Below are 23917 nucleotides of genomic sequence, written 5' to 3' on the forward strand. Positions count from 1 at the left end.
TATTGTCATTCCACTGTCACAAGTACAAAGCAACAAAATTAACTCTCTGTATTTAACCCATCCCCTTGAGGAGCAGTGGGCTGCCATTGTGTGGCACCCGGGGAGCAGTGTGGGGGTTAAGGGTCTTTGCTTAGGGACCCAGAGTGGCAGTCCATGGGAGTGGGGCTTGAACTCAAAAACTCTGGGATCCAAGCGCAATGCCCTAAACCACTAGGTTGCCAATACCCTAAAAAGACCATTGCTAGGTTCTGCTGACTCTTGAACTCAGATCACTGGATCCAAAGTTCTAGCCATTACACAAAAGAACCCGATGTGAAATTTGTTGGTTCATAAATGGTTAAATAATCTACTATGTGCTAATGGAGCAGAAACATATTGATGGAACATTTATTAAAAACAAAAAATAAACTTCATGAGGATTTCCATTCTTTCATTTGCTCCAATTTGTGTTTTCAACACTTTTAGTGAGTTTAAAGTGTTTCTGTCAGCCCTGAACTTAATTGTGTTTCCTAAATGGTAAAGCGATTTGGATAAAAGGATCTATCAAATGACTAAATGCAAATGCAGAGCTCCTGTCTCATCATAATACAGTTTTCTCCCATCAGCTACAGGTAGGGGTCTCTTTCCCTGCAGCATGTGATGCATGATTCATATTCTACTTGCCCTGCAATTTACAGCACTTATAAGGGTAGCAGGAATTGTTGCTTTGTTACAAAGCATGAGCTTTTTCTGTGACTATATTTTGGATATGAAATAGATAAGAAAAAACTAAACAGTTCATCAAAATATGCTAGGGTATAATGACGTAGTTTTAATAGAGATGTTTGATATCATATTTTAGCGTTTTTGTCTTTTCTGATCATACTTCATAAGTTCGTAAGGAAGTCAGTTCAGAATGAAAGTGTGATTCCTTGCGATAAAGATCCTTTCAAGAACAGACATCAAAAGTTCACTTAGTCGTTCCCCCTTTGCCTTCTTCATCTTTCACTTCATCAGTTTCATCAGATGCTTTCAATTCACCCTCTTCACTTTCCTCCTCCTCCAACTTAGCCACATCATCCTTCTCTTCCTCTGTTTTGGCGTCTTTATCCGTCTCAACCTCTTCGTCTGTTTTTTTCACTGCTTCCTCCTCTTTAGCTTCTTTTTTCTTTTCTTCTTCCTCCTCATCCTCATCTTCCACCTCTTCACCAGTCAAGCGCTCCAGATCTGCAACACGTTGTCTAAGAGCTGTGCCAGCATCCTTGTAATTGCCCAAAATCTTCTTGAGCTTTAACTGCATGAGCTCCATTGTGCTGTACAGTTTGGTGACCTTTTCCTCTAGCTCCTTAACCTCAGGCTTAATGTTAGCTGGATCCAAGTCTATGAGACCATCTTTCATTAAAATCTGTCGACCCTTCTCCTCTAGCATGGCCTTAGCATCAGGATACTCAGTCAGTGACTCAATCAGGTCATCTTTGGAAAGGCAGAAGAGGTCAGAGTAACCAATGCTTCTAATGTTAGCAGTCCTCCTGTTGCCTGCTTTACTGCCTTTAATATTGAGGATGCTAATTTCGCCAAAATAGCTACCACTTCCTAACACTACGAACTGTGTGACACCATCATCGGCTACAACTGCTAGTTTCCCATCTTTAATGATATACATCTCGCGGCCAATGTCGCCCTTTTTGCATATGTAGTCTCCGGGGCTAAAAACCTGTGGACGAAGTTTAAGCACAAGCTGGATAAGCAGACCAGCTTCGCAGTCTGCAAATATTCTTACTTTCTTTAGAGTGTCCATGTGTACTTGGATGGCTATTTCTGCTCTTAGCTTGTCAGGAAGATACCGTAGCACCTCCCTCTCATCTTGAGCCTTGCCGTTATTCCACAGGTAGTCAAACCACTTGATGACACGTAGCTCAAGTTCTTTACTGACTTTTCGAACCTATCACAAGAAAAAACAATATCAAAGAGGTAAATTAATAGTATACCATCAGATTTTTTGATTTTTGTAGTTTTTCTATCCTGGCTTTTAGATATTTACCTGCATGTACTGTTTGATGTTGTCAATGCGGGCTTGAAACTGGGCTTGGGCAGCATTCATATTGGAAATCATAGTAGCAATGTTTCCCACAATGGTAGCAAAAATCAAGACTCCGACTAAGAAGTCCACCACGTGGAAGAGAAATTCAGAGTCGAGAGCTGGTGGTGGGGTTTCACCGATGGTGGTCAGAGTCAGTGTGGACCAATATAGGCTAAAAGCATACTTTCTCATAGGCTCACCAAATGCAGGCTCATCCGGATCATCAAGGGCTGGGTAGACCCAGTCATCAGCTCCAAAACCAATTGACTTAGAGAATGAAAAGAAGAGGCAAGCATTCCAGTGGATGATGATGAGGATGTACATGATTAAATTTCCAATGCGGAAGATGTTTGGATAGTTGGTTTTAGTTTCGGTCCTTGTGAAGAACTCCAGCAATCTGCCAATTCTCAGCAGCTTGTTAATGCGAATCTCTGGGTATTCAAGTCCAAGTACAAAATAGAAAATATCTGTCGGCACCATGGACAGAACATCAAGACGAAACTGGAAGCTCTTAATATAGTTTTCTTGAAGTAGCTTCTCATCCTTCACCATCAGGCCTTGTTCAAGGTACCCTGGAAGGAAGAAAATACAACACATACAGACAATTACTACAGTAAAGTAGTCTGTCTGTCTGCCTGTTTATTTTTGTATTCCTCTGTTGAAGTTACCCTTCAGCTTTTGTGCCTTTGAGGCATTAGGCAAGATACTGAAAGGCCAATAATTGTTGTCATACTGCACAGGGCTGGTTATACTCCCCACAGCAGTGTGTCGCAGTGAGCTTGTCGCAGGTATGACAAAGACATTTTTGATTTATGCTCAATTGTGAAGCATGGTCTGCACTATGTTATTCCACGCCACAACACAAGAGGGAAAATCACAAACTAGCTGTGGGTCTAGATACGGCAGAGGTGTTGAGGAAGTGGGGGCAAGTTTGTCCCACAACGGAGGGACATGAGGGCGAAAAAGAGCGGGGATCCAGGTGGAAAAAGGGTCCCAGTATTCTCGCGGACTTCCCTCTTCTAGCTGGTCCAACTTCACGAGTTGTTATCCGCAATGGCGGTAAGGTACCAAACAGGAAATACGCACGAGAAGAACAGATGTAGATTTCACCAATCAGAGGCCTCCTGTCTGCGGCACTGTCTGTGGTCACTTACGGTTTGGGAGAGGTGCAGCAGAGTGTCTGTTTAAGTAGGCATCAGCCAGCTTAAATGCTAGAAATTTTGATGTAAATAAAAAAAAGATATGTCCAGTTAGCAGATTTAGGTGGAAAAAATGTTTTTGTCAGAAACATAATTTTCAAGAATCCTTGTTGACTTCAAAACCACAACACAGATGGTGATGGAATTATGTGAATATTGTTTGTGTTATGGCAGATTCCCTTTTGTAAACTAATTTGTGTTGTACACATTCAATTTAATTGGTGATTTATGAATCAAAATCACACAAGGCATTTTATAAATGTATCTCTCTTTGAAACCTTATACAAATGTTTAGTGAATATGAAAGTGAGTAGAAACATCTAATAATAGTAAGTCAAAGCTGCCAGTTGACCTAACTTGCATATTTTAGATCCATGGGAAAACGATGAAGTACCCAGAGCATTAGTATGGCATGACACCCTCCAACCGCTTCAAACCTCTGGCCTTCTCTCAAGCCTCTATAGGCTTTATTATATAATTTTCCTGGTCCAGGTTCTACTATCAAAATGTGACTGGGCTGCGCTGAGCTTCTGATGCCCACACCAGTGAAGTAGGGGAACAATGATGATAGCCTCTGAGACAGGGAAGGCATTGGCATATGCACTCAAGTTTCTGTTCTTTTCTCTGACAAAAATGCCAGATATTCTCCACTCTTCATGTATACAGTACGTCTTTGTCTCTGGCATTGAGGTCAAGGACAAACCAAGTCCTGGGTTTCTTCCATTAACAAGGGGCTTGAAAATTACCTCAGGTCCCTCTCTCTGAAAATAGGATTTCCTGCACAAATGGCTGCACTCTGACATGATATAGTTTAACCAATAGTCCTGTCAGGAAGAGGAAACCTTTTTACACTAAATGTGACAAAGTAGTAACCCTTGAATGCACTACTTACTACCTACCTTCACTAGCTAATTTACACAGAAGCAAGGGGAGCACATGCCATCCTGCTGTAGAGTCTAGCTACCCCTCCCCAGTTGTAAGTAATTATAATTCTTGTAATTCTTTTGTTTCTTTGTTCAAAAGCCCCTTAAGGCCTTCGAATGAAACATTTTGTTTCATCAAAATATATACTATAAGTAACATAAGCTATATATATATATATACACGTATGTAGTACTAAAATAAAAAAATTGGGTGCCACAGGAACAATATTCCTAAATACGTCTGTTGGGGGAAATTGTAAGAAAATGCTTAATAATTTTTGGGCTTATATTTCTTTAGACCTTTTGTCGTAATAAGTGGCCTAATCTTTCCAAATCTTGATGCTACAGTAACACATTGCAGATGAAAAAAGGAAAATTGAAAGTGAAAACATCACTTGTTCTTATGGCCAAAAAGTGTTGTCAGATTAATGGAAGGAAAATTGAGGGACCAGGAGGGTCATGGCAGATAGAGGCTACTTAAAGTGCAACAGCTGAAGAAGTGAAGGTGGTAAATCTGACACTACATACTATTATTAGTTATTATCCTACACTACAGTAAATACAAGTTTTTGAAAGTATTTTGTTCTCTTTTTACTCTTTTGTTGTTGATGAGAAAGCTGTACTTCATTGTCACCTGTTCTGGTTCTGATGAACATGTCTGCTAGGTAAATTAGATCAGAGCTGTAGTCCAAGATAATCCAGTAGAGTATGTAGTCATGTTGCAGCTCCTCAAAGCAGGCCCTGTTGGCATATAGAAAAGTTTTATTTATTTCACTTGTTAACGCCTCCATTTTGTGAGAAAACAACAATAGTGATTTTTGTCTAGGTTTAAACTTTAGGTATATTTTAGTTAAATCAGAGAAAATGGCATATCTACTAAGTTAACATTATCTGCAACAGTTAGGTAATGCCACTATACAAACATTAACAAGGAAGAAGATGCAAAGATGAATCTGCTGTCAGCTAATTCACCTGGCTATGATCATGGTCCAGTTATACATGACTGGTACTGTGATGATGAAAAGCCAGTTGTAATACAAATTCCCCGCAGGATTAACCACAAATATTTCCTTAGGCCTGTGAACAGACAGAGCAAAGGAAGAAATAATTTACCTGAATGAAGAAAGCAGTTTTTTCAGGGGAATTTTTCCAAATCATAACTTACTTGTCTTTGTCCTTTTCTTTTGCCTTTTCCTTTTCCTTCTCTTTCTCTTTTTCCTTTTCTTTCTCCTTTTCCTTTTCTTTCTCCTTCTCTTTTTCTTTCTCCTTTTCTTTTTCCTGTTCCTTTTCTTTTGCTTCCTTTTCTTCCTTCTCATTTTTCTTTTTTCTGTCAATTTCATCATAACAAAGAGTGTTAAGTCTCAGGTATTCTTACACATTTTCTGCATTTTTCAAAAAGTTATGATGTAAAAATATTTACTCTTTCTTGTCCTTCTTCTCTTTCTTTTCCTTTTTCTTTTTTTGCTTCTTTTCTTTGTCTTCTCTAGAAAGAAATAAAGCATTTAACAGGCTTAATGAGCCCACCCAGTTCATGAAAGAAAGATTAGTGCCTCATATGTTTTTTATCATTGAAGACACTACTTACTCTTCATTGTTGTTGCTGTTATTCCTATTGACCAGAAGACTGGATTGAGGTGGACATCTGAAACAAACACAGCATGTAATTTTAATTAATGTAGAAATCACTTCTATTGTTTTAGTTTCATACTTTGGATTGCATGTAAGACCTACAGGCTCTTTGAACTGTGGTGCAATAAAATAATTCAAGTATGACTTACAGGTCATCCTCACTTTGGTCTTCACTGTCAGTGGTTAGGCATTGTGCCGGCATGGTATTAATGGAAACAATTGTTGACATGGTAACCGTGGCCTTGTCCTGCAGAGTCCAAACACATGAATGTACCTAATTAATAAGGATTTAAACAAAGTTTATTGTTACAAAACTCAACAATTGCTTTGTAAAGGCTTTAAAAAACTTAAATTATCCTAAATGCTAGAGAGATGAAGTAGTGTGCAAAGCTTATATTTCTCAGAAAATACAGGATCTGATATCATATAAAAAAAGAGATCCAAAATAACATATCATTTAACATATCATTAAATTTACAACCATCAAATTTTTAAAGAATGTAAAGAAAGGCTGGTCCCTGTAGATAACATTCTTGAATCTACATATAACACAGTAACATAAAGTAATGGATGAGCCATAGTGACCAACTGTTAAGTTGGAAGAACTAGCTATTATAGAAGAGAGGCAAGAACCTCAGAATGCCTGCTTGTTACATTACAAGCTTTACAGACATTCTGATTTTCATATCCAGATGTGGTACATGCCTACATCATCAGAATTACCAAAGTTGGTTTAAAGTTTAAGTTTGACCAACAAACTCAACTAAGGAAGTAAATTATTTAAAATAATAATGTACTGAGTACATAGAAACTAACAGATTATATAGAGGCTTAACGATTCTGCTTTAAATATCCCTATTTATTGATTTTATTTCAAGTTCTAAGTTTTAGACATGACATGTGAGTTTTAATTGTCTTTAAGTCGTGAGCATGAAAATACTAAGGCTAAAAACTTGACATTCTTTTCTTTAGAACAAATTGTTTTCCCTTTCTGACACTTCTGAAATCCCAATAAAATACATTTAGATCTGCAGCTGTATAATAACAAAGGGTGAAAATGCTCAAGAGGTATGGAGACATTTGTAAGGCAGTGCACTTCAACTTGGCCCCTAAATCACTTTGAAAAAAAGAAAAAAAATCCAAATAATGTGTCACTACAGTTTGGATTTGAAACGGCTGCTAACATGTTTAATTTTCTTATATTTTTTTTTTGATAATTTTGGATTTAGGAAATGTAGGATTCATTCATATTTCTTACCTTTTTCAGTCCTTAATTCATTAAGTCCATTACTGTTAATCCTTATTTCTTTCTTTGGACGCTAAGGCTAGCCAGCACAATTAAAAAGACAAATCACGCATATGCATCTATTATTAGTATTAAAACATAACTAAAAAGCAGACACCTCTGAGCAACGAGTCTTAACAGTCACTGTGTCAGAGTGACCCTTACAAGGATTTGGGGATTAGAGCTGGGTGAGAAAAAGCAAGGCCGCATTAGTTTGTCCAATTGTCAGTCAAGCTAAAAGAAAAATATATATGGCATATTGATGATTGAAAACCCCATAAACATTCCCCTGTCACTCCATGTTTTTTATCTGCAAATATATGTTATCATCCAGGCTATTTGCAGAATAGCATAGGAGTTAGTCTTCTTGGGATCTTTCACATACAAACACCTCTCCTGCTTGGTCAGCAATCTCAGTCATATCCTCCACTGATCCTATTAGATTAGAACCAGTGGGGCAGATTTAATATCAGATGGATCTGCCCCCTTTAAATGCATGAGAGTCATGAGATGGAAACTGAAGCTGAACCTCTGAGGAAGGTTTAAATCGGCTTTAAATGGTGCAATGGCTCTCCCTATTGGTGTATCTGAATTTTGCAACTTCTTCACTTCTGCAAATATTTAAATTTAGATCATATTTGATGGGATTACTTGTACTTTATACCAGGCTTAACAGATTCACTTGATATGAGAATTTTGCCTTAGAAATCATGATAGATGATAAACAAGGCTGATAATTTTTTTCTTTTTGTACATTAATGTTTATCCATTGGTGTTTTACAAGAAAATAAAGAAACAATGGTACACATAATTACTTTAAAAGCCTTACATTTGACCTTTAGGGGACAGAAGTGAAAATGCTTATATCTGCCTCTTTTTAAAAAGCCAATAGTTTTTATATAATGGCATCCCACCATTAATTCAGGAGCTGAAAAGCATAGAAACAAATACTGTCTCTCCTTGTTCAGTTCTCACCCTGTAATAAAGTGAAAGGGTTTTCTGGTGGGTTTGTAGGCTCACCAGAGAAGTAACTCTGCAATCAGTTTACAAACAAGACCCTAAGCAAAAAATATTTCCTTTTACAAAGAGGGGTCACCAGTGCAAGGATTTAGTTATTGATGTGATAGGATAAAGTTTTCCTGGTTTTGTTAAGGAGTCTACCCACATATATATATGTGGGTAGAGGACAAGCTACACATTACAAAATCAGAGTCAAAAATAAATATATATATATATATATATATATATATATATATATATATATATATATATATATATATATATATATATATATATATATATATATATATATATATATATATATATATATATATATATATATATACATACATATATATATATATATATATATATATATATATATATATATATATATATATATATAGCATTACATTTAAAATGTTATAATATGGCTAGAAAAAGCTTGTTTTCCATCCTTTTTTAACATATTTTCCATCAAGCCTAAACTTCTGTACAAAAGATCTAATATAATTATAATCTTCTTTAAAAATTAATGTTTTTTATTAATTAGATGTAAGTGAAAAATCATAATTTCCTACCTATTGTTTTATTATTGATGGGGACCTTTATCAAAAAGTCCATACATATAAAGTGCATTATTATTATTATTATTATTATTATTGTTATTAATATTATTATTATAAATATTATTATTATTATTATATGCTGTTGTCTTTACTCTAAGCAGGGGATTAAGAGGTACAACTCACTTTGCACAAGCAGCAGGCTTTACTCTGTTGGTTCTGAAAGTAAAAAAAAAAAAGGATTTTTTTTTTTGTATTTGACTTGGTGTCCTTTATTGTTCTCTATATTTAGGATTCTTCAGTAAAACTATTTAGTTAGAAATGGCAGGTTTAGCTCTATATGTCCGGAACAATAATTGCTGGTCTCGTGTAAATTTAACCAATCATGGGGATTATTTTTAACATAATTCACTGCTAAAAGTAAAAAAGAGATAAAAATTCCTTAAAAGATAGGAAAAATTATTTTGTTTTTTGGCAAAAGTTTTGGAGGCTTTGATGCATAAAGCTTACATGGGTAAAATGTCATCTTATTTAAGAAATATATTTTTACATTTAGACACTTATCAGTGCAACACTACGTTTTACACAATGTTAAGTTATTTTTTACTCTGATTTTGTAATGTGTAGCTTGTCCGTGTACCAGTTCATTATGATTTAATGAAAACTGCCCCATCTTACCCAAGAAAGACACATCTGATGTTTTCTGGTTTGGTTTAGAAATGTTTTTAAAAAGGAAATGAGAATATTGTAGCCTATGTCTGAGATATGTTCATGTGATATTGAACTTGAAACACACAGTCTATCTGGTGTTTACTCTTAGCAAATTTTAGTGTTTTGACTCACAATCCTGTCAAGACTGTGGTTATGCATGTTGTTGGCTCACCTTTTCTCTCCATGCAACTACATATTATTAAGCTTTGTGTAGGTGCTCGGCTGCAAGCCACATCTTGAGCAATGCTGCTTTTTGGTTTTCCCTCTAAGTGAAAGGTACGTATAAGTGACTATTTTTACCTTCAAGTCAGCAGTTTTCCCCATGATTACCGAGGGTGATATTTTTGGTGTTACAAATCCATTTTTGTTTTGTTTGCCATGACCCAGGTGACTGAGAATTTACACAGGCATCTTGTAGGTGGATTTTTCTTGGTCGAAACATTTAGGCTCTCTGAGAATCTTCTTCACTCTGAGTAGTTCAAAATAAACTTAGCCTTTAAGGCCTGAGTTTATCTAAAAGTTATGGTGTGCCATGTGTAGGCAGTGCTTTTACATTGGGGGATCAATGACTTAACAGTGACAATCTGTACTGATAGCTTGTTTTTCTTGAATTCGGAGTGAAGAGGTCTCTCAGAATTTTTTTTTTGACAAAGAACAAGCCATCCAGAAAACTTGCTAAATTTTTTTATCAAACCTGTTCATTGTTCATTTTTAAATTGCAATGTTCTGTCAAGATTAAAGATTGCTTGCCATGGGGTGTAGGTCTTCAACATTATGTTAAGTTGATGTATTTAGAATTCAAAATGAATGCATAGAACAATGGGCATATGGTAACTGGAAGGGGATTTTGCTGGGAGCTAGTTGCCATGAAGTGGGCTACCATTCAGCTGGCATTTGACTGGGAAAGTCCATTTTGAATAGCTGCTGCTGTATGACAAAAAAAATATAAGAAAGCACCTTATATTCAGAGAGATTGATTATTTTAATTCTTAGCAGTAAGATGTACATATCAGACACATACAGCAACTCATATTTATTACAGAGTTGAAAAAAAAACTAAAAATGCTAACCAATTAAATTCTGGAGTAAAAAAAAATGGTTAACTTTGGACAAGCTACCTCTGATCTTCACATATCATGTATTACTTAGTCTTAACTTATTATTTTGTCAAGTCCTCTTTCCTATTCATTCAAGAAGGGCAAACAAAGTAAGCTACTGGCATTTCTGGTACTGATGTTTTTAAACGCAGAATACACCTTCACAGACAGGCAAAGGTGGATAATTACAGTGTAGCAAAAACCTCAGCAGCCGCTGTGGCTGCAGCATTATCAACAGCAGGAATAACAGTAGCAACAGGGCCAGCCACATCAACAGCCACCTCAGAAGCAGCGTCCACAGGAACAACATCAACAGGGGGTACTGCAACCACAACACCATCAACTGGTGCAACACCTGGAGGGATGGCCACCACTTCAGGCTCATCGGCTGCTGAGGGGTCTGCTGCTGGGGCTATTGTTGGGTCTGCAGGTGCTACATCAACCACGGTTGGTTCGAGCTCAGCTGTCTCTGCCTCTTCAGCCTCTTCAGCCTCCTCCTCTTCATCAGAGTTCAGAGGAGCAGCAGCAGCACCGGGGGCTACAGCTTTAGGAGCAGGGTTCCCATCCTAACAGAAATGAATAAATACTGAATGAAGTCTACATCATATTTAGGAAAGATGGGACATAATTATTGGACAAAACAAGCTGATTTTAATGCAAGATGGAATCTAAAAAATCGTGGGAAGGGCATGAGGTGTTGAAATAAATATGAAATAAGATACCCTTTTTAAAATGATCTATAATTGTAATTAGGACAAATATAATCCAGTAGTGTACAGACAAATGAGCATTTGCTTCTAGAGTACAGGTGATGGACTTGCTTGGATATGTAGTAATTGCATTGTTTAGCAAATCAAAGTAAGTATATCATATAAGTATAAGTATATACATATATAAGTATATGGTAAGTATATCATGCAGAATGGCTCGTGGATTATATGGCAAACATTACAAGTTACACTATTCAACCAACAATGAAAGGACACACAATCAAAATCACGCACAATCAAAATCATTAAAACAAAACCTGATAATCAGATACAAATATATTTTGTAAAATGTTGAATACAGTGATTGCTGAAGCTTGCTTGTAGCATTTTTTTGGCTTAAAACTCAAGTGGTTTGCTCACCTCAGCCTCCTCATCTGAGACATCCTCTGCAGGGACGGGAGCCAGCTGGGCTTGCACAGCATCCACCTGAAATTAATGTTTGTTTGTTTTTTCTTTTTCCTTCCTTAAATGGCACTAAACGTCCTGACAAATGAACGGCAAAATGCTGCCTTCATACTCACCCGAGGGGCACCAGGTGACTTAGCCTTTCCAAAGAAGAAAACATATACTTCAGTGAATAACAAATAAATCCTCTGTTTAGTCTTTATTGTTTTCATGTAAATATAAATATTTATACAAAGTTTTGATATTAAAAAAACTTACGGGAGCATTAGCAGCTTGAAGGAAAGGGTTTTCTAGTCCCTGAAAAAAAGTTTCAGTTACACACTTGAAGCTGATGTTTAATGCCAATTTATCCAAACTAATGAGCAGAACAGCTATATTTATCTGGATGGAAAGTCAATGAACCCCATCCCCCTACCTGTTGCTGGTATAGCCTGTACATCTCCATCAATCTTAGGGCCTCATTAGCATGTGCTGCAACCTGCTAAGAAAATAAATAAATAAACATCACCAGACATAAGCTACAACAAAGCCAATTTTTCCTCCCTGTTAGACAGACATCATACTGTTTAGCTGATGACATGAAATAAAAGGAAATGGAAGAATGAAATCCTCCTACCTCACCACTTTCACTCCCTGGTGCCTACAGTTTAAGACAGGAAAGTAAACAACCATTATTCAGTCTGGATGAGCAACAATCTTAAGGAGTTTAAAATTATCTGTCCCACAGCCTGAGATAAAAAAAAGAAAAAAAAAAACATCAGGAAAAACTCACAGGCGCAGCAAACGTTGATGCCAGAAGGCACATGGAGATTAAAATCTGCTTCATTGTGAGGTCTTCTAAAGAAAAAGAAATGGAAATTATTTTTAAAACATCTACTTTAAATTAAGATAGCAAGTAGTTTTTTTTAAAGAAATAAAAGTTGATAGTGGATTGCTTGCATTTTAGGTCAGAGGACTAAAACTTTACTAGCAACAATGAGATATAAATAACAATGAGATATAAAAAATTAGATAAGAAAAAGAGAAAAATATTTGATAAAAATCCATCTCACCTTTTTTACTCGAAACAGAAAACAAAACAAACTTGCCCCTTCTTAGAAATGGACTGAGAACTACTTCATCCCTCCCAGGGATGCCCTTTATATCTTCTAAAAGCCAATCACATCGGCTAAAACATGCACAGCTGGGTGTTTGAAGTTTGCCTCTTACATGTCAAAACAAAGAAAATGGTATGCGGGGCTAAGGCCTTGTTATAGTTAATAACACGCTGTGCAGGTCTGCGTAGCCACCATTATCTTCTTTATGGCTCTGAAGCTCTATATGGGGAAAAAAATAGGGGGGTACCATGTACCACCAACAGGGTCAATATATACATGGACTTAGAAATGAATGAATATAAATGAACTCAATTTCCTTAATATTGTACATCTAAAGCACAGACAGGCATCATTAAGTTTTACTAAATTTATAGAGGAAAAAAAAACAGTAGTGACAAGTTAGAGGTATCCACTTTCAAACTCCCGCCCCGTATATGACCTCATAACAAAGATAATTTGTATTAAACCTAATTGAATAGAAACAATCATGTCTTTTGGGGGGATCATTTTATGTCTTTTTTGTAAACACACCATGATATTTAAGTTCACACGTTTTTTTTTTCCTTTTGGTTTATTTTCTAAAGCCAACCTGCCCTCCTGCTGTACTAAAGTAATTTGTGCCAACCTCCATAGATGTTCTTTCTTCTATTATTATTTTACTATTGCTTATAGTCCAAATATGTTAACAAGCTCAGGATTTCTCTCCATTCTCAAGCATTGTAACAAACACTCCTTTATGGCAAGAGCAAATTTAAGAAGTACCAAAAAAGAACCAAAAACTGCAACAAAACAGCTCTTGCCTTGAAAATCAATTTGGGTGGAAGATATGCAGATGTGCATATCTTGTAATTTAGGCAATATGTAGATGTCAGCTCCAAGGCTGAAAACTGGCATAGCCTGGGAAAGTGGGCGGGGGAGTTGGCCCAGCTAAAGGATCGGAAGCCATCAATTCCAATTCTATTTTTGTCCACTGTTCAGTCACTGAATAATAAAACTGATTTGCTGTCTGAGGCTGAGTATATTTTACAGAGATGATGAATCTGCTGTTCTTTGCCTAATGGAAACCTGATTTAACAGTTACATGCCCGACCATTATTTGCATCCCACTGGAAATTGATGCTGATAAAGTATCAACTGAGCTGTATGGTACTATTAGCTTGCTGCAGATAAAGAATCCAGAGGCATTTTAGGTGGTTGTGGGGGACTTTAATCACATGGAACTGTTTGAGTATTTTTTAATGATGATGTGTGAGTCTGTCAAACCATAGGATTAATTGTCTGTAACACAGACATCCCAAGTTCCAAAAACTCATTTTAGGGAGTTTTTGGAACTCATCTAATGATGATCTACACTGGAACAGACATGGTTACTGATTTAATTATTTTTCTTTACAAATTCTGTTTTGCTTATTATTCAAAAACAATAAGGTGATAGCTTCAGTGGTATTGAGATAGGATCCCAGTTTTCATCTGCCAAGTGTTTTTTTTTTAACAACAAATAAAAAAAATGCTCTAATTTTTACAGATGAATTTAACAGTTTTTCTTGAGTTCTGATTCAAATTTTATCGAAAACGGTAGTTCTAACTTAAATCAAGACAAAAAATATGTCAAATTCCTAAATTATAAATGTATATGACCTCATAACAAATATAATTTTTATTGAACCTAATTGAATAGAAATTTCACTTCATGCAGCTTTGATATATTTGAATCCCTTGCCATGTTTTTTATTTCATGCTTTTCTGTGCCCCCATGTAAACACAATGGCCCCCTCCTTCCCCTTTGGTACATTTGGTCTAGATCCACCACTGTTCCTCACCTTCACTAGACGTGGATATACTTTAGTATATTCTGCTGTATAATTAGTCCTATATTTCAATTTTTTACTTGAGGATTCAACCTCGGACTGGCGACCTGTCCAGGGTGTACCCTGCCTCTCATCCGTAGCAGCTGGAGATAGGCACCAGCACCCCTTGCGACCCCGCTTGGGATTAAGCGTGTAAGAAAATGGATGGATGGATGGATGGATTCAACCTCTGCCATTTCACAGGATGCACAGGTTTGATTGGTAACTAGGTGACTGTCAGAGAGTAACCCAAAACTTTTCAGACCGATCCAATCAGCTCTCTGACAACCAGCCACCTGGAGTGCTGGTTGAACAAAGCATCGCTTTGAACAGACACGCTGCACAGGATTCACAAGTAACCTACACCCCACACCCGCACTCTCTTGTTGCGTCTGCGCAATTGCAGTAGTTCTAATCCGCACATGAAGCATGAATTATTATATTGCCTGCATGCTCTCGCTCGCATTAATAAAACACCACCTTGCAAAGTCTAAAATCCGGGATAATTTATCCGACTCGCGGGCATCCATGAACAACTATCTATATCAGGGAGACTCCCGGAACTTCATGTATAAACCAATGCCTTCCAAAGAAGTTTATCTTATTAGGACAGTTCTTCTGTCAGGATCTACAGGTATCATGTTCATTCTGTACACAACAGAGACTCTTAACAGCGAGCTATCTCTTGCGGGGTATTCACAATGGCATGATCAGAGAAAACTGTATTATTTTGATATGGCTGGAGCCAAGGATGTCACTCGTACTTTATACCAGGCGACATCCTCACATGCCTCATGTGTCAAAGTGGAGTAGCAAGGTTTGATGCTGCAGTTGTATATAATGCCTAACTGTGATGCAGGGCCAACTTCATGGAGATGCAAGCCCAGTTGGTAAGCACTACCATCTGTAACCCTAAGTAATTTCTTTGGTGTGAGTAAGATTTCAATTTATGTCAAAATCTGTTGTCATGTCTGATGGTTATTTAACACATACATTATGCAGTGTTGCTGTGGGCCCTGTGGGCCCTACAATTTATTCTTTATTTTTTTTATTATTACTATTATTATTATTTTTATCTTTACTTTTTTCTTTTTTTCTTTTAATCTCTGTAGCACTTTGAGATTAATTTGTAGTTTTAATTGTTGGTTTCACTTGTTGGTTTTTGGTGCCGCTCGGTGTAGGATGTATTGCTGTAAGCCCTACAGTTTGTTCTTTGTTTTTATTATTACTATTGTTATTATTTTTGTCTTTGTTTTTTTTGTTTTTTTCTTCTTCTTTTGGTCTCTGTAGCACTTTGAGATTTCTTTGAAATGTAAGGTGCGTTACAAATAAAATCTATTATTATTATTATTATTATTATTATTTTTTTTTTTTTTTTTTCGGAGTGATCTCTTAGGAAAGAATTGGTGAGAGAATGGCCAAAGTTGATAGACACAGTTTTTACAAGCATGTCACCTCTCCCACATAGAGAGACAACAATCATTCTGCATACAGAGTCCTTCCTCTGCCTCATCTAGGTATCTCTGACCACATCTCCATTCTGCTGGCATCAGCATATTGACCGCTGATGAGATGGATTAGACCAAATAAGAAAACGGCCACAGTGTGACAGTTGTGGCCAAGGGATGTAGCTGCTTTGCTGCAGGACTGTTTTCATGGCACAGACTAGCAGATCTTCAGAGTGGGGCTACATATGAGGGAGCTGCAGAAATATACTTTCTCTGTTTCTAAGCTTCATCTCCAAATGTGCTTATGACATCAGCACTAGGTGACAGGTGAGACATCAGCATTCAGAGGGTGCTCTTCATCATGAAACACCTATCCTGCACGTAGACCGTTCCAGCCACTCCCCAAGGCTAGCAGCTGAGCAGCATCCAGATCAACACCAACATGCTCAGGAATAGTTTCTACCCTGCAGCTGTTAAACTTCTTAACTCCAGCTACATATAGTTCAGCCTCATTTACTAATTTTTTTCTTTTCTTAAAATTAAGCATAGTGAACTGGGATCTGAATCCAAAGTTCGCACCATAAACATGCACATTTTATGCTAGACTGCTTTTTGTTGATTTTAGTTCAGCCTTTAATAATCTCCAGCCTCACGTTCTTCTGTCTACAATGAAAAAAATGAATGCCAATCCATATATACCCAGATGGTTTCACTCATTCCTTATTAGTCGTTCTCAGCAAGTTATGGTGATAGGTCCTTATCTGATCTTAACATCAGCACTGGCGCTCCCCAGGGGTGTGTCAGTTCACCTTTTCTGTTCACCTTATACACCAAATACTACAAATGCAATACACCAAACAACTGTGTTTAAATTTACTGATGACACGGCTATTCTCCGCCTCATTTAGGCACATCAGACCTAATTGGTTACAGACAGCAGATTAAAACCTTTGTTCAGTGGTGCGAGGAACAAAAATCACAATAACTGATCTTTGACCTGAGGGCAGTTGGAATAGTTTGGAATGTGCAATGGTATTCAAAATTTAAACTAAACTGACATGCTTTTTTATGTATGCATGATCTCATATAACAGATTTTTTAAAAGTCTTTTTTTCCTCACATTTTTATTGTGAATGTAATGTAACATGATTCCTTATGTATTTAGTTATTGTTTTATAATGGTATTTCTATAGCAGTGTTTTTATGTGTGAATGCAGTGTGACACATAGTTTGGACTACAGTATGTAGCAGCCAGAGTCTGTATCCATATCAAATTTCCTTTGGGACAATAAAGTAAATCTAATCTTATCTAATCTAATCGAATCTAAATGTGAGGTGACATGACAATAAAAACCTTAAATCCTGCCCAGTTATTAACAAGCCTGTCACCTTTCTTATGCAGGAATGATTAATGCATTAAATGTTTCTGCAAAATCTGCTGAATGAAAGCCTCTATCTCTGTCATGTTATCTGAAACACTCAGAAGTTTAAAATTTGTTCCTAAAGATATACCTGCCTCAACAAGTACAACCATAACATAGATGTAAATGAGGAAATATAGAAAGACAAATACTTAAACACCACATAAAACATTTGTATGAATACAGGTTTCATAGTGACCAATACAATCTAGAGCAATTCTTGAAGGTCTTCATGCTTTTCTGTTAGGATGTTAAAGTTGTCAAAGGCAGCCCTAAACTTTTTCAAAAGATTTTCAGAGGTAGTGTGGTTACAAAAGTTTTAGTAAATTTACATCACACAAAAAGAATCTTGTGGGGCTGTGGAAACTGGTAGGGGTTCAGGTAAACAGGAAAGGGGCAAACTCATCAAACTGTTTACAACCCCTTAAAATCATAAACAACCTCTTCCTACAAACAAACCTTGATTAAAACCAGACTCAGCTTTTTTGGGGGGGTGGGGGGTGGGGGTGGGGGGAAGGCAAGTACTTCTTAAACAACTATGAGAAAATGTAAATAAAAGGCAAAGAAACAAAACAAATCTTTTTGTTCTCTATTTTCTTGAAACTACATCTAATGATTTATGCGTATTTCTCATGTTTGTGTCTACCAGCAAAAGACTCCATTTGGGAAGTCTGAATTCTCTGTATATGATTAAAAACCTGTGTGGTCATGGATGAAATAGATTTTGAGCTTCACACGTCTCTGTAACTTTTTCCTTTAATGTTTGTCTATTTAAGATAAGGCATTGTAAGACTTATGTAGCCTGACAAACTGTAATCCACACATCATTGACTGAAATCTGCTGAGATAAGTTATTCTAACAGATAACTTTCACTTTATCATTTCCTTAGAATCCTTCTATTTTCATTAGCCCTATAGTTTTATAAGGCTAATGAAGTGAGTAGGCATAACTGTTTGTTCCAAAAGAACTACTTGTCATTTATCATCCTTAATAAAATGCATTTGCCTTGCTAGAGGGGCAATATTACTCATTATTTCTAATTGTCTTTTTTTCAGGATGACAGTATTCATCTTGATTGTTTAGGAATCTGGCACAATGCAATAAAAAGATGATCATCACAATCAATTGTATTTTATTTATACTTGAATTATGTGCTGTAGTCATGTCTTCTGCCACTTTTAACTTACTAAACACCACAGGTCACAATTTTATTAGATATCAGAATAAAATGTTATGTCTTTCTGTTTGATAATGTGAAATAGGAGAACATAATTCTTTATTGCACATTCTTTCTTTTTACAGGTATTTCTACATACTATGGAGTGTCGATCTGTGACATTTTTAACAAACACACATATGTGATTCAAACATGCATAGGACAAGATACACACATGTGCACCACGATTCACACAAGCACAAAAAAATCTGCACAAGAGCCACACATGCACAGAACGATTCACACAAGAATACAAGATCCACACAAGCACAGAACAAGATTCACCAAAGTATTTCTGGTCCATAAACAATTATAAAGTAAATTACAAACCACCAGTAGTCTTCGATGCATTTGTGTGTGGATTTTTTGGACTTTCCTGACATGCCTTGATACACAAAGGCACTTTTTCAAGCAGGAAATTGTTTGCCAGCAATCACAAACCTCCTTTGAATAAGCCAATCACCTCCTGTCATTTTGCAAGTTCAAACACCCTGCCATTTTGCAAGTTCTCCCACTTCTAAATCATTAAAAAAGGTCTACAGGGAAATTGCCAAGCAGCTTGGTCCACTATTGAAGCAATAGATGTAGAGAAGATCTATGTGGATGAGTGGGCCAAAATCCCTCCTGCAGTGTGTGCAAACCTGGTGAAAAACTACAAGAAACGTTTAACCTCTGTAATTGTAAAAAAAAAAAAAAAAAAAAAAACACTACTGTAACAAATATTAACATTTATTTTCTCATGTGTTCAAATACTTATTTGCAGCTGTATCATACAAGTAAATAGTTAGAAAATCATACACTGTGATTTTGGGATCTTTTGTTTTAGATTTTGTCTCTCACAGTGGGCATGCACCTAAGATGATTATTTCAGACCCCTCCATGATTTCTAAGTGTGAGAACTTGCAAAATAGCAGGGTGTTCAAATACTTATTTTCATCACTGTATGTAGAGGTAGGACATCAAATTAATAAAATGAGATCATCCTCAGATGACTTATGAATAATATTTCTTAGGGTCATGATACATGATGTGCTAAACTGGAGGTGGGCAAATTTTGCACTCTTTTATTCCTTATTTTACTTCTTGATTTGCTGCTATTTAGTGTTTCACTGACAAAGTCCTAAAAAAGAAGCAAAACCAGGGTAGGTAATATAACAGTTTCAAATCAGCTTTTATCATCTGTTCTCACACTGCTAAAAAAAAAAGTTTATGGTGTTCCAGGAAAGAAAACTAGAACAAACAAAGTATAGAACAAACAGAGTCAGGCGTCTGTCTCTTTATTTGGTGTCTTTGAAGAGGTAGGTTTTAAAACCAGGTTGCAACATGCTTTTCTCCCCAGGGGATAAGTTATCTGGTGGATTTCCCCCTTTGTGATGTTTAGTTTTCACAACAGTAACATTTCACTGCAGGGAAATTTGCCAAAGCATTGAAGCAGTTTATTTTAGGTGTGATAGTTTGCAGCGTATTTTGGAAACAGTGTTTAGACAGGTTTTAGACTTTTAGGAGAAAGTTGATATTGGAACGATGAATCTCTCATCCAAACAATTTAAATTGACAAGTTTTCTGTTTCAACATTTAAGCAGATTTTAATAAACTGTCATGTGAAGATCCTAATAAATTTTAGCTACTGCTATTTTTATCTAATTAAGGCACTTTAAAAGTGAATCAGCTTTGTTTTACCTTCCTTAAAGGAATAGTACACCCAAAACATGAGTAGCCTTCATTTTCTACTCACCCCCATGCTGAACAACACTCTGGAGTACTTTTTTGATATCTCAAATGCATCTGGAGATCTGGGAGGCTTCTTGCTGTCTGCTGACATTCAAATAATGGAGGTCTATTGTGCCCGAGGCAGAAAGGTCCATAAAAGTCCACAAAAAAACGTGTCAATATTCCTCCATACTGCTCGTCCAATGTATTCCAAATGTCCTGAGTGGGTAGCATCCAGAATTTACTCAAAACGAAGTCATTTAGAATGTTTTTAGAGCATAAACAGTAGTGTATAGGATTTCCTGAAAGCGCGTTCACGACGCTACGGAAGCCGGCAGACCAAACCCGCGCATTCAGCTCGGCAAAGAACTCATGCTCTTCCTCAACACTGAAGTCCTCAGACATTTTTCTTTCGTTGTTTCTTTCTTTGCACAGGTAAACAGCACATTTCTTCTTCTACGCTTGCATTATTGGCAGAGCAGACGCTGAATGCGCACTTTCATCTGGTTTGGTCTGCCGGCTTCCGTAGCGTCGTGAACGCGCATGTGCGCGCTTTCAGGAAATCCTATACACTACTGTTTATGCTCTAAAAACATTCTAAATGACTTAGTTTCGAGTAAATTCTGGATGCTACCCACTCAGGACACTTGGAATACATTGGACGAGCAGTATGGAGGAATATTGACACGTTTTTTGTGGACTTTTATGGACCTTTCTGTCTCGGGCACCATAGACCTCCATTATTTGAATGTCAGCAGACAGCAAGAAGCCTCCCAGATCTCCAGATGCATTTGAGATATCAAAAAAGTACTCCAGAGTGTTGTTCAGCATGGGGGTGAGTAGAAAATGAAGGCTAATCATGTTTTGGGTGTACTATTCCTTTAAGGTAAAAAAAAATACTACTGAGTTCTAACTGTCAGCCTATGGCATCAAGCAAACAAAATTTACACCCCTTGATATTTTTTCACATTTTGCTATGTCAAAACCACAAACTTTATTGCATTTGAATATAGACCAACATGTAAGAGCAAAGTATGAAGTACAGGGAAAGGAATGTTTTAGCTTAAAGCATATTGGAGTGTTAGAACAGTATGGACAAATTCAGTTCTTTTAATTAAGACCTCATTCAATAGAATTGCAAATCTCATAGACCCATTCTCCCAAAAGAACGGCAGCTGTGATCATAATGTTAACAAATCATAAGAAGATGCACAGTAATCTGAGGGTGTGCTGAGAAGAATACAGAAATGTCTAAGTACATTGCAATTTTTATTTTAATTTTATTTTAACCTATTTAATTTTAAAGTCCCTTTTTGTAATGTGTTGAGGTCTGAACAGATGTGGTCATGGCTGCTTGTTTCAAGATTCTTCAACAAAAAAAAACAACTTTATTGCAGGGATTTGCTTAAAATTCTTTATTTCAAAAAGAAAACCATAATGGGAGAAAACAAAGGAAATAATGCAAGTACTGTGAAAACAGCATGCTGGGTCTCAATAATACTTAGACAACTATTGTTATTGGAAATCTAAAGACAATGATAAAGCTTTTTCAGATATCTACGCATTATACCCTGTCATAATGTTTTTACTAATGTTCTAAAGAGTTACATTAGGGTAACTTCTTGATTTCATAACCAAAGATCAGTGTTTAAAATGTTGAGGAGCAGACGATAGTTCAGTCGTTCACACTTTCGCAGGTGCCTGGAAACAGAAAAATAACATACAATTTTCCTAAATATATACTTGACGAAATGTTTTCTAGAACATTTATTAGTGGTTCAATTTTAATTATCAAAGTAATTCATAGTTTGGTTACTTGGCTTGTTTGCACAGGTTGGTCCTGCTGCAGTTGCTGCAGGGGATCCTGGGAGGGATGTGCATTCACATCAAAGGCTGGCATCTAAGAATCAAAGTAGACACATGTGAAGGAAAATAAAGAGAGGCACTATAGATTATATATCTGTAATTATCTTGCCTTACATTTACAGGCTGCTGGGGAATGGTTTGAGGAGGAAATCCATATGGGGTTAACTGGGAAAAAAGGAGACGACAAATAGAATTTATAATTTCCAATAGTTTTGAAAGTAATAGTGAAATCACAAAATCAACTTTAAAAAATGGCTTACATCTTGCCCAATCGGACCATTTGTCATTGCAGGAGTGTTCTGCATGATCTTGAAAAAAAAAAAAAAAAAAATATTCACCTGCTTTTACAGTCCAATAGTATAATGTTAGGTCTACAAGACTGTGTTAAATTGTCCAAAATATTTACCCTGTTTTGAGTGAAGTCAAATGGGTAGAACTGTAAGCATAAAAACAGCACAAAAATGTTAATGAGCCCAATTTGTTCCAGATAACAACAAGAATGGCAAAAAAGAACAGATAACACATACAACTTCAACACTCTGTCTACCAGGTGGCTGAGGAATGGAGTACTTGATGAAACCATATTGAGGAACAGTCTGTTGAAACAAAATCAGTGTAAAGTTAAAAATAAGTTATTGTCATGCATTACCACAAGTACGTACACATACAAACAACTCCTACCTGTGCTTGGTTTGTTCCAGATGCACCAGCACCAAATCTATATGGGTAAAGCTTTGAAAAAGATGCAAAGTGTACATTTGTGTGAGATAAAAAAATCATGTAAAATTACCGTACGACGAAACATCATGTTAGAGAAACAAGACTTACAAATTCCACACTATAGGCCCCTGGGACTCCAGGTTGTGGGAAACCAGTTGTGAAAGGTGCTTTTATCTATATAGATGTAAAATAAACTTATCTGTGAAATTGCAGCCTTCAGTGATTTTTTTTTTTTGTGTGTGTCAAATTCATTTAGTGGGTGAGAAAGAAAAAACTAAAATTTTGTAGAACAGATTAAAAAACAATACAAAAAATGCGCCGTTACCTGTGCCCCTGGTACCCGTGGTCTAGACCCTGTGTAATGCGGCAAGTACTGAAACTTGATGCACAAATTGAAATAGTTAGAGATAGGAAAGCAGTACAATTTGTGTGAACGTTTCAATTTTTATGACGTAGACTTACAGGCAGAGCACAGGCAGTGCTGGCCAAACACAAACATAGAAGGACCGTCTTCATTTTCAACCTGAAAACATAGAAATCGATGTTATTAAATATGTAAACATTACCTTTGTTTGCTCGTTTCTGTTTGCCAGGTATATATGCTCTTACCCAATGTGATAAAAAAAAAATAAGCACCAGAGAATGAAGGTGAAATGAGGTGATGCCAGCTGATTGAGTTATGTCTCACACAGACTTGCTCCTTCTTTTATATGGTGCCCCCTGACCAAACTGCTGATTACAGTCGAAGGGAGTGAAGTCACCAATGAGGGCGTACAGTGCAGGTGTCTGTTCCACAGCTTAACTAAATGACCAGTGGTCAAATCCTCTATTTAAATAATAGTAGGGTTAGTTTGATTACACAGTCTGAGGCTAAACACCTTCACTCAGCTCATCCAGCCAACATGACAGGCTTCAGTGTTGTTGAATTTGATAGTTTTATAGATATTA

At 36.6% G+C, this 23917-nt stretch overlaps 3 protein-coding genes across 3 annotated transcripts; all 3 read right to left on the reverse strand.

The window, feature by feature from the left end:
• Positions 1 to 788: 788 nt before the first annotated feature.
• cnga1a (cyclic nucleotide gated channel subunit alpha 1a) lies at positions 789 to 7454 on the reverse strand. The gene is made up of 9 exons (XM_038276078.1): positions 7069 to 7454; positions 5960 to 6057; positions 5767 to 5823; positions 5602 to 5664; positions 5347 to 5508; positions 5154 to 5258; positions 4816 to 4922; positions 2021 to 2631; positions 789 to 1921 (listed from the first exon to the last, which is right to left on the reverse strand). The coding sequence occupies exons 2-9, from the start codon at positions 6037 to 6039 to the stop codon at positions 950 to 952; spliced, it is 2157 nt and encodes a 718-aa protein (XP_038132006.1). The 5' UTR covers positions 6040 to 6057; positions 7069 to 7454; the 3' UTR covers positions 789 to 949.
• A 2875-nt stretch (positions 7455 to 10329) lies between these two features.
• Positions 10330 to 12851, reverse strand: enam (enamelin). The gene is made up of 8 exons (XM_038276084.1): positions 12696 to 12851; positions 12416 to 12480; positions 12260 to 12283; positions 12059 to 12121; positions 11902 to 11940; positions 11760 to 11783; positions 11599 to 11664; positions 10330 to 11034 (listed from the first exon to the last, which is right to left on the reverse strand). The coding sequence occupies exons 2-8, from the start codon at positions 12467 to 12469 to the stop codon at positions 10654 to 10656; spliced, it is 651 nt and encodes a 216-aa protein (XP_038132012.1). The 5' UTR covers positions 12470 to 12480; positions 12696 to 12851; the 3' UTR covers positions 10330 to 10653.
• An 8929-nt stretch (positions 12852 to 21780) lies between these two features.
• Positions 21781 to 23720, reverse strand: scpp5 (secretory calcium-binding phosphoprotein 5). Its single transcript, XM_038276082.1, has 11 exons — positions 23579 to 23720; positions 23432 to 23492; positions 23295 to 23348; positions 23078 to 23143; positions 22931 to 22981; positions 22777 to 22845; positions 22656 to 22685; positions 22510 to 22557; positions 22364 to 22414; positions 22200 to 22283; positions 21781 to 22084 (listed from the first exon to the last, which is right to left on the reverse strand). The coding sequence occupies exons 2-11, from the start codon at positions 23483 to 23485 to the stop codon at positions 22067 to 22069; spliced, it is 525 nt and encodes a 174-aa protein (XP_038132010.1). The 5' UTR covers positions 23486 to 23492; positions 23579 to 23720; the 3' UTR covers positions 21781 to 22066.
• Positions 23721 to 23917: the final 197 nt, after the last annotated feature.

The sequence above is a fragment of the Cyprinodon tularosa genome, unplaced genomic scaffold, assembly GCF_016077235.1.
Source record: "Cyprinodon tularosa strain WSP-4 unplaced genomic scaffold, ASM1607723v1 ctg994, whole genome shotgun sequence".
NCBI classification, from domain to species: Eukaryota; Metazoa; Chordata; class Actinopteri; order Cyprinodontiformes; family Cyprinodontidae; genus Cyprinodon; species Cyprinodon tularosa.

Excerpts from the sequence above, each read along its gene's own strand:
- cnga1a (XM_038276078.1), bottom strand. The coding sequence starts at position 6,039 with ATGTCAACAATTGTTTCCATTAATACCATGCCGGCACAATGCCTAACC. Across the intron at positions 4,923-5,153 it reads TGGACCATGATCATAGCCAG|GGCCTGCTTTGAGGAGCTGC; the intron begins GTGAATTAGCTG and ends ATATGCCAACAG. Across the intron at positions 2,632-4,815 it reads GTTCATCAGAACCAGAACAG|GGTACCTTGAACAAGGCCTG; the intron begins GTGACAATGAAG and ends TCTTCCTTCCAG.
- enam (XM_038276084.1), bottom strand. The coding sequence starts at position 12,469 with ATGAAGCAGATTTTAATCTCCATGTGCCTTCTGGCATCAACGTTTGCT. Across the intron at positions 11,784-11,901 it reads TTCAAGCTGCTAATGCTCCC|GCTAAGTCACCTGGTGCCCC; the intron begins GTAAGTTTTTTT and ends TTCTTTGGAAAG. Across the intron at positions 11,665-11,759 it reads AGTCACCTGGTGCCCCTCGG|GTGGATGCTGTGCAAGCCCA; the intron begins GTGAGTATGAAG and ends CATTAATTTCAG.
- scpp5 (XM_038276082.1), bottom strand. The coding sequence starts at position 23,485 with ATGAAGACGGTCCTTCTATGTTTGTGTTTGGCCAGCACTGCCTGTGCT. Across the intron at positions 22,982-23,077 it reads GGGCCTATAGTGTGGAATTT|CTTTACCCATATAGATTTGG; the intron begins GTAAGTCTTGTT and ends TCTTTTTCAAAG. Across the intron at positions 22,558-22,655 it reads TTGACTTCACTCAAAACAGG|ATCATGCAGAACACTCCTGC; the intron begins GTAAATATTTTG and ends TTTTTTTTCAAG.